Below are 14,330 nucleotides of genomic sequence, written 5' to 3' on the forward strand. Positions count from 1 at the left end.
AACGTAAAAGCTTCTCTGGAAGTATGCATGTATGTGACTTTCAGGCAAAGTCGTGCCATGGAATTACGGGCAGTGGTTTCGATGTCTCGGCCATACCGATCCAACGTTAGCAGTTGGGATGCCCGAAAGCTGGGGTTTCTAGGGTGTTTCCAATTATGGAAAGCCACAGGATCCTGTAGCTAGCTAGGTAGGTAGGGGTCCATCATCTATCGTTGGAGCTGACCCCGAGCTGGGTTCATGGATGTCTCCAAGATGACAAGTCTGAATTGTGACGTTCCCAAGGTGAAGAAAAGGGCACTTTATGTCCGATAAAAATGTACATATGACGGTGAAGAGGTGAAGCATAGCAAGGTAGCTGCTGGTCGGTGAGTGGCTTCCAATTGCTTGTTACCTTACAGCCCCAGGATGATCTTTGGATGCCTCACTTATGGCAACATCACACGCTCTAACCGAAAAGTCATTGAAGCTCACCTCATTCTCATCAACAACCAACACCTACACATCGTCATTCTTTACAACCCTGTCGCTGGCCTGATGAATGCATCCAAGCTCAAAGATCGTTTGTTTGTTTATTGAATGGAATCAACACAATAGTACTCTTTAGCTGGCTTTTGCACCAGCTATGACCTAGCAGAGGTTGAGCTGATCAAGGCAAGCAGCAACTCTGTATCCCTCAAATGGACGCGAAAATGATCGAGATAGTGAATACTTGACAGCTTTCAGGTTATTAATTCTAGTTTTGTAAGGGAATACGATTAGAAAACGTTACGATGCAGTGCTTCTAGCTCCTGGCTACTGCCGTAGCCATGAACCGTGGTTCACATCCTTGGCTGTGACCATCCTCTACTCGCTCGTACACCACAACACAAGGATCTCGTCCTCTTCCGATCTTCTCAAGTCAGTGCAAGGATAGAGGGCAGCTCACCACTTGCCTGCCCCCACGCACCAAAACCAACTTGATTCTCAGATGGGATGGGCTCCCTTGAGAGAGTGCTCCAGGGGCCTGAGCCTATCAGAATATCTGTTCGTCGTTGACTCCTACATCACGAGCCGATCTCAGGATGATTGTGACGCACTTACATCGAAGAAATATCAGATTCATAATAGCAACAAAGTGAGAGCATGGTTGTCATGCGGCAGCGTTACATGGTACATTTTCCGATGCTCTGTGCTCAAAGGGCCACAACTCAGACGTGTTCAGACATGGAGGACAGCTGATTCCTTTCAGCTTTGGCCATATGCTTCCTGCAGTCGCTGTCGTGGAACGACCTCGGCCACAATCATAGATGCCATCTGCATTTTACGGGCTCTGCCGTACCTGAACTGAAGCAATGTGTGCCTATGTGCATCGGACATTGGGCCAAGATCTGCAACTAAGCAGCCCTCAAGAGCATTTCCTGACGTGAATCTGTCCATCTCCCGTGGTCAACGTTGATTAATGTTTTGCCGATGGAGCTCTACTACTGTACACGCAGGCAAATGGCATTGTTCAGAGCACCTCGAGCTTAACAAACGATTAGCTGCCAGCATGGGTTTTGAAAGTCAAGCCGCCGGCAATGAGAGAAGAGAAGAGAGAGAGAGAGAGAGAGAGAGAGAGAGGTCAAAGTCACCTCAGTGCCCCGAAAAGAGCTACCTGTCAGGATACCCCACCTTATGCGTGTCCATCAACGTTTCTGCCGTCATAGCCAACTCGGCCAACTGGACTAGTCCCCAAGTTGGCCATGGCGCCGGACCTGGTCTCAGACGGCAAAACCCTGCCTGCAGGGCTGGGCTCGATCGAGGGACGTGCCCTTCCCGTTCGGCTTAGAGATAGCGATACTTGGAGCAGTTGAAGTTACTCTTTAAAAGGTAAGATCAGGAAGAGAGTTAATAACGTGGGTTTACCCTTATCGTGCCCTCCGTTGTCTGGCCTGGACTGGACTGGACTCACTTCTAACATTTCTCAATTCCCTCGCAAACCTCTTCGGCTTTTATAAACCTTGCCTGCACTCTAAAAACCAAACCAAAGTTTACCGGGTTTTCGGACACTGGCTGCGCTGCTCCTTTGTCTCTTGTTCCTCTCCGGCTTATTGGCCCAAACCTTGCAACAACGCTGAGACCAAACATCTTCATGATCGAGCCAGTCACTCAATTTCTACATTGCGCCGACTTGTCGCAAGCTACAAAGCAGTTTGACTCTGCCAACCGTAGAACATTTGCATTGCGCTCGCTCCATCTACACTTTGACCCAATCCCGTTGCACAAGGGCCCTGGACCTCTCCAATGCTAGCCGTTCATCATGAACGCGCAGGTATCATTTCTCGTAAGTGTTACGCCTTCGCGCAAAAGAATTGATCCTCTGGTGTATCACCAGCGGCAGCAGTATGAAGCAACTTTGCAAAGAACTACCTCGATCCTAACGTTTTATCTCTAGGATGGCACATATACGCTGATTCACATTCCTCTCAGCCTCTACTCGACCCTGCTCCAGCCAATCCTCCGAGTACTTCTGCCACAATCTCAGGGAACGGGAGGTCTGCGCGATTCGCCCGAGTACGAGTTGCAGGGTCTCACACCTGATGGCCAGCATGGCTTTCTGAATATTAGCATCACTCCTCTTGAGTGTTCTGTTGTCTGTCACACCTCATGGGCTCAAAATGTCTTCGAGCCAGTCCTCAAAGCTATGCCGCGCGACACTGCGAAAGCTGTTTCCGTTTCCAAAGAATCCTATATGGTACTTTCAGTCATAAGTGCTGGGCTCGATGCCGGCGGTCGTGTGATGGAACTGACCTCTCCGCTGGCCCTCGCTGGTATCCCCATCTTCTTCATCACGACATATTACTCAGACTTCATCCTGGTCCCTACAAAGGAGAGGGAAAACGTGGTCAAGTCTCTCATTGCAAAAGGCTTCGAGCTGTCCGACAACGAGTCCAACTTCATCACTTCCGCTGCCAATCACAAGCAGGGCCCTGGATTGTCTGTAACCTCTCCGCCACATGAAGGCCTCCCTCTCAATGTCGCCGAGTTGCAAACACGGATTTTTGGTACACTTAAGAAGAGGCATGTGGCGCCCCAGATTGAGGAAGCGCTTGAATTAGTGCAGTGTTCCGGTCGCGAAGCATCGCAGCTTGCAAACTTCACCCATCAGAGGCCTTCAATCAGCCGCCACGCAACAGGAAACGGCCGCCGACCAAGTTGGGCAGACAATGTGGACACAAAGCTCTATACGTGCATCATCTCAGCGCTCGTATCGCAGCCCCGATTTATGTCCGTCACTCTTGCTCAGGATGACCCGCCATCCCTGTTGCTCGACAAGAATCTTCTTGACATATTTGGTGACTCCCTCGTCGGGGACACAGATGCTAGCCTGATACCGATCTTCCTGGACTTGAAAACTCTTCCTCTGGAGGCCACGGGTATTGTTTGCGGTGTCGCTGGTATACTCGTACAAGACACTCAGATAGCGGCGAGTTCTGAATTATCTTATCTCTCTACTGCTCAGGCAGGTGCTGTGATTCTTTCTGAAGAGCAGTCCGTCAGGGCCATGGGTATATTGAAGCCATTGCTCAGTGAAGAGCTGTAATGCTTTGAGCTTGATCAGTATACGTGCCATAGAAGATAAGACTGTCACAACGATGTAAAATTATGGAAAGCTCACAATCTGTGAGCAGATGACCAATGGCGCAACGGAGATGGCGTTTGTTTTCTAAGAAGCCGTGCTGTTGGGTTTGTGTAAAATCATGATTTGACTTGAGAATTTTAGTATTTTGTCAGAAGAAGAGATCCTGGAGATGCGCCTGGCTTCTATATTGATGCCCATGTTATATATAGCACGAGTGGAACACTCTATTGCGGATGTCATCAATTCGTCTCCCGTCCCGCGAATCATGCGTGGGAAAGTCCCGCAGTTATATTTGGCTGGCCCTTAGTTGTTTTTGAGATATTGGAAGTGATTGTAGTTAGATTGTTCGTAAGGCACGTTGTGGTTTGAACTCCCGGTAATAATGACGCTCTGGCGTTGTCAAGTCTAACACTAAAACCCCAAATTACAAAGTATTTTTGGCCAGTGTATCGTTTCCCGCGACCTTACAAATCTTTTAAGCTTATCTTTACCAGCCATTGCTGTATACAGAACCCAGTCTCTTGAGAATCAAACGGTAAGCGGACTTGAAGGAAAGGGATCACGATATCGGGACCTCATTGATCACTTCCCCTTTTTCTTCTCCTGCTTCTCTTCTTTTACCAATCCGGCCTTTACAAATCCGTCCCTAGCTACGGCATTGATGAGCGCAAACCTTCTAGGTCCTAGCTGAATACCGCCGTACCACCTCGTTACCACTACCATGGCATCCCAGATATCCATGACCTGCATCAGATGCAACATCCTTCCACCAGCAGCTGTCTCGCCGTCGTCATCGCAGTCCTGGAAACTCGTAGCCCCGGGTCCGCGGATCCGCCATGCTGTCATGTTGTGCGTGGCGCTGCGTATGCGTTTGTCTGATGAGAGCAAAAGTTGGACGTAGTATCGAGCCTGATCTGGCGAACTAACTCGTGCGACATGTGCTAAGAATGTTGATTTCGACTCTGTCACGAGATCGGATAGAAACCATTCCGGAGGGGGAAAGTCTGGTTGCTCGTAGTCTTCTTCAGATGTCGATGGCGCTGGGGGCTCACTTTCGGGCTCTGGTTTCTGCTCCTCCGCACGCCGCGTGAACTCCTCCACGGCATCGAATAGACAAACCAGGCCCTCTTGAAATACCTCGCCTAGAGCGTCTCGGAAAAGTGCCAGGTCACGAGCACCAGCGCCTTTGACACCACCAGAACTGTGGTGTGTACTGAGGGCACTGGGGGGCTTAGAGGGGTAATCAGACGGGAATCTCAGACGCAGAGAAGATGCATCGCCTGGAAGTTTGAGAATAAAAACAGAGGTGTCGTCTTCTACCGGGACGAGGCTACCGTCGCCGTAAATGGAATTTATTGCTTCGACTTCATCCTGAAGTTCTTCGGACATCGTTCGGGCAGTGAGGGGTTGAATGAAAGGAGATTGAGGGTCTTGAGTTTTCAGTTTGTTGAGATCGTTCTAAACCTTATTATAGTAGGTCTCAAGAAAGAGTACATTTGAGATTGCTAAAAGCAAAAAGAATCTTGTTACCCAGCAGTTTCATTGCAGGCCTAACAATATTCCAATGTTTCTTACAGTTTGTTGAAGCTGAGTGCACTTTAACCTGCAGAAACCCCACCTCAGCTCATCCATTTCACCTCATTGATCCACTAAATCTCCATTACTCTCGCAGCCCTCTTATGTAGGTAGTATGCTTTCAGCAAACTATCCCGTGATATATAAATGACATAGGGAATGACCTTGCAGTTAGAACAAATTGATATTGAGCGAGTACACTAGACTATGGGGTGGCGCAAACAGTAATCGAATACCGGTCATCTCCTGACCTATCCCCCAGCATGACCTATCTATAGCTTCAACACGGAAACAACCAGTATTGCAACATTGGTATTACATTACTCGTCCATGACAGCCGCAAACTTGTCTGTCATCTTCTGTTGAATCTCCTCGTACTAGAATCGAGTTAGCACATGCATTGTGTTTGCCATCCAAGAACAACTTACTCTCTTGGAGATCACATCCTGGCCGTCGGTGGGAACCTCAAACTTCAACTGTCGTAGGTTGGCTTGCAGGTCAGAAGTGGCCTCTCGTACCTTGGCCCAGCTCTGGCCCTGCGCGATAACCTTCTGGGCTTCGTCGTGGAAGCCTACCATGAGCTTCATCATCCACTCTGTCTTCCAGATAGGACAGAACTGGTCATAGTCCGAGTAACCGTTTTGCTGCAAGAAATCTTCCTTGATCAGGCCTGCAATATCCAGCGTAATCTTGTCAGGATCAGACAGGGCGCTCTTTCCAACAAGCTGAACAACCTGGTCGAGCTCCTCGGAATCAGACAGAAGTTGCTTGATGCGGTCACGGAGTCGAGGGAAGTCGGGGTAATTCTTCTCGTAATACTTATCCAAAATGGTGTTATACTTGCTGTAAGATAACGATGTATTGATGGAAGGGAAATGTTTTCGCTGCGCAAGCTTCTTGTCGAGACCCCAGAAGACCTGCACAATACCCAGAGTGGATGTAGTAACGGGATCCGAGAAATCACCACCAGGAGGACTGACGGCACCAACGATACTGACACTGCCCTCGCGCTCGGGAGAACCAAGAGTCTGAACGCGACCGGCTCGCTCGTAGAACGAGGCAAGCTTGGCACCCAGGTAGGCGGGGAAACCCTGATCAGCAGGCATTTCTCCTAGGCGACCAGAAAGTTCTCGAAGAGCCTCAGCCCATCGAGAAGAGGAGTCAGCCATCATGGCCACGTTAAGACCCTGGTCGCGGAAATATTCGGCAACAGTAATTCCAGTGTAAATGGAGGCTTCTCGGGCAGCGACAGGCATGTTCGAGGTGTTGGCAATGAGCGTGGTTCGCTTCATGATAGGCTCCTTGCGGCCATCGACCTCAATAGTGAGCTCGGGGAAATCCTTCAAGACTTCAGCCATCTCATTGCCTCGCTCACCGCAACCAACATAGACGATAATGTCACTGTTGGAGAACTTGGACACAGACTGACTAATGACAGTCTTTCCGCAGCCGAAAGCACCGGGGATTGCGACGGTACCACCTTGAACACTAGGGAAAAGAGCGTCGAGAACTCGCTGACCGACAATGAAGGGCTGATCGGCAGACTTCTTGTCGTTGGAGGGACGTGGTACTCGGACAGGCCAGGACTGCATCATGGGGTACTCGGTCTTCTTGCCATCGAACTCGACCTCGAGGATGTTCTCGACGACGGTGTACTCGCCCTTGGCAGCGATTTTGGTGACGGTTCCTCGTGCACGAGGAGGGAACAGAATCTTGTGGTCTGCGAGGAAAGAGTTCTCGAAGACGGAGCCCCAGACATCACCACCGGAAAGGTGGTCGCCGACCTTAACGGAGGGTGTGAACTCCCACTTCTTCTCGCGGTCGAGGGCAGGGACGGCGATACCGCGGGGGATATAAATGGACTTGGCCATCTTGGAAATAGCCTCGAGAGGACGCTGGATACCGTCGTAGATACCGTTGAGGAGACCGGGACCGAGTTCGACTGACAAGGGCTTTCCGGTACGGGTAACAGGGTCACCCACCATGACGCCGGCTGCGGTGATGATTAGCTTGTTATTGTTCTGGGTTCAGCGTGGGCCGTCATACATGTCTCCTCGTAAACCTGAATAGAGGCCTGGTCGCCACTGATTCGAATAACCTCACCAACGAGGTTATCATGTCCTACTCTGACCTACAATAGCGGTGGGTTAGATCGTGGCGGATGATGACGATGGAGAATGATAGCAACTGACCAACTCGTACATGGCAACACCAATCATGTCCTCAGCCACGACGACGGGACTGTATAAAGTCAGCATGACATGTTGACAGTCAAAATATCGGTTCGAGTGTATTTTTGGGGATCGAGGATAGGTAGCAGGCTGAAAATAATGGCATGTACTGACCCAGAAATGGAGTAGATTTTACCTGCAGATAGTGTTAGCGACACCGCAAGGTGCTTGAACTTGGTTAAAGAACTTACCGGTTTGATATCCATCTTCCTCATTGGTCTTGCTGCTGTTATTAGCAGCCTTTGATGTTTTCTACAGATGGCTGTAAGTCAGTATTCGAGAACCAAGCAGCATAAAATGCGCCGCGTTGTCGCCAGCAAGCTTGGGGGAGGTCGGGAATCAACGCACAGGAGGCATCTTCAACGACGAAACTGGCGCGTTATCTAATTGAAGATGAGGGGAGGTAGGAGAAAGCGGCGACTGAGGCCGGATGGAGGATGCTGTCGAACCGGGGGAGAGGGTTAACGAAGGAGGCGGCTGAGATGAAGGTTGAGGTGCTGATGAAGGTGAATATGGAGACGGAGACAGATATGGAGATGGTGGTGGAGAGTTTGGCAGAGGCACTTGACGAGCTATGTCCACCAACGCTAGAGCTGCTGCTGCTGCTGCTTTCCCAGCTCTTGAGTGGAGCCAGGATGACGATGCTTTGCGGGTGGGGTCTCGAACAGCAGCAGCGTTAACGGGAGGCCCAGGGGCTCTATCACTGGAGCTCCCTCTGTAACGGCTCCCTCTGGCCCCGGAGCCTGAGCTAAGGCTATCGTCGTCACTGTCGCTCCCTTGCTCTCGCTGGCTGTTGTTGTCGTCGTCTTCCCCTCTGGTGCGGATTAGATCCAGCAGGGAACGCCTCGCTCTAAGAGTAGGACGGATGCCGAGCATAAGCTACAGTTGGTGCCTTTTTTGCGATAAATATTTTGTGGTTTCAAGTTCAGAGAAGCGTAATTGGGAGATCTGGAGTATGTTGTTGATTAAGGTAGATGGGAGCCAATTCTCCAATGGGGCATCATAGCTGAGCCATACCTAGGTTAGCGCTTGGACGGAGGCTGTACTGAAACATTATGCACAACAGCGCTACTGACCTCAGTGCCCCCAGTCCAGCCAGTCGACATGAATTCGAGGATACATTGAAAAACTGGAATATCTTGATGTGCACAAAGTTTTTGTAGGCAATCAGTTAGCCCACGGAATAACTGATTTGATCGCTTGGTTTTTCTACAAGTAGTCTATTCTGGTCTTGATGCGTCTACCCTTCCATTCCTCCTAACGTATACTGCCCAGTCATGGATGCCTACCTAGGTACATGTAGCTATCTCAGATAACAACTTTAGATAAATGATCCTGGGCTTATTGTTTGATTTCACTACCTACCCCCCCCCGAGGGCTAGGTACCTATGGAAAGTCTTGGAAGGCCAAAATCTCAAACTTCTCAACTTCAATTGCTGGGACCACCAGACTGTGAATTCTTTGCGCCATCAACATTGGGTTACTTTGTCTTCTTATCCTTATTCCCCCTCTCCCACTGCTCTCCCAGCTCCTTCACCTCCTGGTTTGTCTTCTCTATAAACTCCCTGGCTCCAGGCCAAGGCTTGCGACCTCGACCTGTTTCAAACAATCTGTAAACCGCGGGAACATCAGTTCCATCCATAAGCAAGTTGTAAAACTTTCGGTCGTTCCACCACAGCTTCCAGGCTTCCCAAGTGAAGCACCCCAAGCGATCGGTGACTCCTGTCCCCGCGGCTTGGTTCAGGAATTCATAAGTTGGCTTAGCCCTCCAACGAAATCCAGGATGAGGAGCCGGGCCTCTCTGAAGTGTCTTGACAAGATAATCATAGTGATCATCAATATCCCTACGCCTCTCTTCGGCAGACGGCATGGGGTAATTTCCAGACCACAAGCTCGCCAGAGCCATGGTAGTAAGATCGTAAAGTACGAATGGGGGTCTCATGATAATCATATGGCCAAGAAACGCCAACGACTCAGGAAACTGCTCCGAAACGAAGCCATGGAAAAGACGTGCAAACTTGCTTTCCTCGCCGTAGAACTTGGTCGTTTCAATCCTCTTGTGGTGGTCAGGGGCAATTGCCGGGTCGGTCGGATCGCCAGGGCCCTTGACGATAGAAAAGTCATAGCCATAGCCCGAGCAGAAGATGATGGCATCGACATCTTCCAAGACCGTGCCGTCTGTAAGGGTAATAGTCTTGGGATCAGTTACTTCCTTGATGCCCTGTACAGATTTAACTGTGCCATCTTTGAGGTTATCCGCCAGATGCTCGGAGAACAATGGAACTCGATGTAGGACTCCATCAACCGGTCGAGTACCGAATACTTCCTTCAAGTGTGGCCATTCTTTATCTCGCATATTGATCATCATCTTGGTCATGAGACGTGCAAAAATATTTGGCATAATGTTGCCTATTGTTCTCACACAAATTGACACACGACGACTCAATGTGTGCTCGAAAGCCTTGCCCTTGACTCTCCTGGGGAGCTAAGGATGATCAGGATCTGAAGCTGAATTTGGCTGGGTCTGGAGTTCTTACCACGAAGACGGTGCCACGATGGCTAAGATAGACCTTGTTGGTTCCAGCTTTGACCAAGAACGAGGTTGAATCCACACCAGTCGCCCCAATACCTACGACAACCACGTTTTTGCCCTGGTACTTCGAAGCGTCTTTGAACTGACGTGAGTGAATGGCATCACCAGCAAACTTCTCTAGACCTTTCACGTGGGGGAGATGACGGGTATTGAGCATGCCTGTAGCGATGACTACGCGACCGAATGTTCTGACCTCCTCAACTCCCGTTTTAACATCCTTGAGAAAGACCCTCCAGGCCTTTCCTGGCTCATCGCGTTCTATATGGTCAACTGAGACTGAGAATCGTATGTGCGGATATAGGCCAAACTTCTCGGTATAAGATTCGAAGTATCTTTCGAGATCCTTCTGAGGGGGGTGCACGGGGAAGTCTAGAAACACTATGAGCTTCACGGTCATACGAGCAATGTACGGCGGGCTTACCATCGGGCATTGGAAAATCAGTAATGGAACACTGGAACCTATTAATATCGCGACATTCCACCTTGAAGAGAAAAAGAAACATACGCATTGCTTGGAGGTGTTGGCTGTCGTGTCCTCCAATGCAGTTGTCTGCTCGATATTGTTTGACGCATGCCATGTTCCACCAACGTATTCTTGTCTTTCAAACGCTGTTGCATTGAGTCCTTGTTCACGAAGGTTCTTAAGTGCTAGAAGACCAAGTGGCCCTGCTCCTACCACGCAGATGTCGGAGTTGAGTTCTTGATTCTGGGAATCCATGATTTAGTCGGAATATGATCTTGATATGGGTCTAATAACAACATACAAAAGTGCGTATCTATGCTCCTTTATATCCTCACTTTCTATGAGCATTTGATATTAACAACAGCGTAAAGATCCGAACTACCGCGCAAGGTAGTGATCGCGCTTAATGCTGACACATCCTGAACGGCGCCGGAATGGAGGCTGTCAGCTTTTAGATCACCACGTCGGGTTACGACGCATAGAACAGATGAGATAAGCTGATTCTAACCAGTAAAGAAATACTACTGCCAAGTGGCCAACGGAGCTGCTTATTATAACGAGTTGGGATGTATCCGAGAAAGTCTCCGGACCTCCTTGATATTCGCACCAGCAAGGGTTTGAGATTGTACTACCACTGGTTTTATGTGTCCGGCCTATTCTTTCTACCGAAAGAGATACGTCTCCTCTTCTATGATGATAGGGTGTTAAGGCTGTAGCACGGAATGCGAAGCCGAGAGAGTCTGTCTGAACACATGGAACAACCTAAGTGGTTGCAATTTACACCAAATTTGGCCAATATCAAGAATAAATCCCTGCTGTTGTGTGCCATTACGGAACGTTTATATGGAACACTTCAAGATTTAAAGGTATGATCAAGGAAAAGGTTGACAGATCTCGACGGATACGAGAATGATGAGAATGGGGATGCAGAGGCTTAGGAGATGTTGGGGCGATACGCATAGTTGCGATTAGAAGTTACCACGAGTGATTTTTGCATGAACATAAATACAGTTTTCAGTTGAAAGAACATGATATAGTGGCAATGGTGATTGCCACTGTAAGATGTACGAGTGAAAACAAAACTCGGATTGGTAACTGTTGCTGGATGCCAGACAAACAGCTCATCTCGGTGTGATCTGCCTGATAGATGGACTCTAAGATCTGGGAACTGTACCAGGAAAGGGTCACAAAAAAAGCCAGGGGATGTATTTGAGCACATCGAGGTTTTCGGTCTCCCAGGGAAGCCACTTTGGAACTCAACAGAGAAAGACTCCATGATCTGGCGGTGATGGAGTATAACGAGAGAAAACTTATAGATCTTTTGGTAAAGCTCTGATCAAGTGGCAATGCCAAGTGCGGTATTCGTCCACGGGTATAGACCACACGTAAGTCCAGAGATATACTACTTTATCCTGTCCCCAAGGAGCAAGAAAGCACCGAACCTTGATGTAAGGTATCAAAATAAACTCAGCAAAGGGTAGCCTAAGTCTATACTAAACTTATATCAAGTTACCTAAGCCTTTTATTCCTTGGGATCAAGGTCCCAAGTTTTCATTCCTCCTCTAGCCTGTATCGTATCTATGATATCTAGACCGCATCCTGAAGGATTGAGAGAAGGGCCTTGAGTAGCATTCTTGCCACAATAGAAATATTTGATCATCCATGCAGCTTCACATTCAGGCCTACCAAAATCTCTTGCAGAATTTTCAAAACACCCTCCTTGGCCACCAAGGCTGAAAAAGTCGCTTGCAAGACTGAGATGCCACACTCATCCCTTTCTGCAACATTGTGCATCCTTGTATGGTAAGAGGAACCAAGTGTTGATACGTCACAGCCATCCTGGCTCCGTGCCGCTCGTAGCATACAGATCTGCGCCGACCGACATTCGCCGGTGCATTCTGGCTGTACCCAGCCTCTGCTGAGACGTAACATGTATTCGTCAAAGGCCGTCTGATTCTTCTCGAAGACCTCGGTGACGTTGTGCCAGAATGAAGCAGTGAGCTCCGCCGTATCGTCGATTAGGGGAGGGGTTGTGAGTGGGCCATATGTCTCCTTTGCAGAGTAATACTTTTCCCACACGGGGCCTTTAGTTTGGTATGTAGGAGACGTCATGTCGGCGCTGTAGGTAGTTGCGTCGAGGACGGCGAAGGTCACAGGATCAACATCGTAGACACGAAAAGAGGGCATTCCCGACATGGGAGTGAGCGAGGGACCGACATACGATGTTATTAGAGCATTGTTAAATGTCTTGCCCGAAGCATCATTGTATGTAATCTGAAAGTGATCTCTGTGGGTGTGACCAAAGAACATGGCTGCGATGGTTGCTGAGTATCGGTTCACTACCTGGTTAAGATAATTCGACTGATCGTGGAATGCATTCCGGTCCCCCAGCGGCATATGCCCAATAATATAGACACGCTCTCCAGCTTTCTCAGCAGCGTGGAGTTCTTCAACAAGCCAATCGATCTGACCGCTGGGATCGCGCAGCATCTTCCTCTGAAAAAGCCAGAAGTTTCCACGGTAGAACAGATTTGTGTTGAGAGAGATGACCCGCAGGTTACCATGGGGATATTTGGTTGAATAAGAGCCGATTCTTGCTGCCGTAGAGGCTGATTCATGTCCAATCCAACGAGACCAGGTCCCTGCGAGAAGGTCGTAGATCCATGAGGATGCGTCGCCGACGGAACTAGGCTGGTAGGCGTTGGTGGGATGGGACTCGTGGTTGCCAGCTGTTCCGTAGACTATACCGAGATGCCTGTCCATATGCTCATATGACCGAATAACTGGATAGGTAGGTTAGTTTTTATAGGTGAAGTATTTGAGTCAAGGACGCTCACTTTGGTGCTCATTATAGTCCCAAGATGTGTTCCAGATTGAATGATCGATAATGTCTCCGGTAAAAATCGTGAAAGCGGCGTCGGGTACCAACTTTTTGATTGCTTCATACATGCTATGCTCAAGAGAAGCAGGAGAGTCACAAGTATGCTCCCCATATGGCCCAGCTGGGGATACCGTTCTCCCAGTCTCGTCATTTTCTGTCAAAGGTCTTCTCAAGTCAACGAACAGCACCACAAGCACTAGGGAAAGCGTTGACTAACCTGCAACATATGGGTTTGTTACACTCCGAATTCGACCCTTCAGTGTAGAGCTGGTCAACATGTATATCGGAATAGTGAACAACTTTGATAGGGTCTCTTCCACTCGAGACTGGACGCTTTCGGCACAGGTGATCAGGAGGCAAAGGGACTTCCCATTCGTCTATAGCAGGATAGTGGCAGAGACCTAGAAATGTTACGCAAAAATGCTGAGAAGTCTTTGAGCCGATGGCAACGTTTCTCAACGCCTCAGCTATAATAGGCCCTTGAAGCTCAATGGTTCCATCACAAACATCTGCATCTTGGACCTTGAATTTGTTAAATCGAGTTTTGTATCTCATAAGGACTTATTAGGCTGGCTACCTTTGACTTTTTGCATACGTCCTGTAGTGTGGTGATAAAGCGTCGATCACCCAGATTCGCAAGGCTCTTGAAAGTCAATAAAAGGCCCTGCACCGTCATCTTTAGCTCTTTATAATCACATCCATGACCAGCTGCGACTTGCCTGACATCCCGAACAAGACGACACACTCTGTATTTGTTTCCATATTCGATCTGCCCAGTCATTTGTATACAAAATCTTTTGGTGTTCATGGAGACCTTGAGCCACGACAGCCTGTCCGTCAGTTCCGATAACCGTTGTTATGACTCCAAGACAGGCTAGGAGAGTTGTTAATAAGCGCATATTTGTCAAAGTGAAAGAAAGGGGAAAACTGTTGATCTCAGTAATGGCGAGATAGAGAACAAGGTATGCATTGAACCTGTTTATACA

General features: G+C 48.8%; 5 protein-coding genes across 5 annotated transcripts; 1 reads left to right on the forward strand and 4 right to left on the reverse strand.

Moving 5' to 3' along the window:
• Positions 1-2,278: 2,278 nt before the first annotated feature.
• FTJAE_485 (uncharacterized protein) lies at positions 2,279-3,562 on the forward strand (the record flags this gene model as incomplete). The annotated part of the gene is made up of 2 exons (XM_037351295.1): positions 2,279-2,302; positions 2,414-3,562. The coding sequence occupies 2 exons, from the start codon at positions 2,279-2,281 to the stop codon at positions 3,560-3,562; spliced, it is 1,173 nt and encodes a 390-aa protein (XP_037212428.1).
• Positions 3,563-4,183: 621 nt separating this feature from the next.
• FTJAE_486 (YIH1) lies at positions 4,184-4,990 on the reverse strand (the record flags this gene model as incomplete). The annotated part of the gene is made up of 1 exon (XM_037351306.1): positions 4,184-4,990. The coding sequence occupies one exon, from the start codon at positions 4,988-4,990 to the stop codon at positions 4,184-4,186; it is 807 nt and encodes a 268-aa protein (XP_037212429.1).
• A 506-nt stretch (positions 4,991-5,496) lies between these two features.
• FTJAE_487 (v-type proton ATPase catalytic subunit A) lies at positions 5,497-8,283 on the reverse strand (the record flags this gene model as incomplete). Its single annotated transcript, XM_037351317.1, has 7 exons — positions 5,497-5,553; positions 5,605-7,169; positions 7,223-7,307; positions 7,369-7,417; positions 7,522-7,543; positions 7,599-7,659; positions 7,756-8,283. The coding sequence occupies 7 exons, from the start codon at positions 8,281-8,283 to the stop codon at positions 5,497-5,499; spliced, it is 2,367 nt and encodes a 788-aa protein (XP_037212430.1).
• A 604-nt stretch (positions 8,284-8,887) lies between these two features.
• Positions 8,888-10,718, reverse strand: FTJAE_488 (monooxygenase; the record flags this gene model as incomplete). The annotated part of the gene is made up of 4 exons (XM_037351328.1): positions 8,888-9,892; positions 9,945-10,369; positions 10,422-10,452; positions 10,506-10,718. The coding sequence occupies 4 exons, from the start codon at positions 10,716-10,718 to the stop codon at positions 8,888-8,890; spliced, it is 1,674 nt and encodes a 557-aa protein (XP_037212431.1).
• Positions 10,719-12,119: 1,401 nt separating this feature from the next.
• Positions 12,120-14,020, reverse strand: FTJAE_489 (acid sphingomyelinase; the record flags this gene model as incomplete). Its single annotated transcript, XM_037351339.1, has 4 exons — positions 12,120-13,246; positions 13,301-13,498; positions 13,562-13,721; positions 13,940-14,020. The coding sequence occupies 4 exons, from the start codon at positions 14,018-14,020 to the stop codon at positions 12,120-12,122; spliced, it is 1,566 nt and encodes a 521-aa protein (XP_037212432.1).
• Between the last annotated feature and the right edge of the window lie 310 nt (positions 14,021-14,330).

The sequence above is a fragment of the Fusarium tjaetaba genome (genome assembly GCF_013396195.1).
Source record: "Fusarium tjaetaba strain NRRL 66243 chromosome Unknown NRRL66243_c0000013, whole genome shotgun sequence".
In the NCBI taxonomy this organism is placed as follows: Eukaryota; Fungi; Ascomycota; class Sordariomycetes; order Hypocreales; family Nectriaceae; genus Fusarium; species Fusarium tjaetaba.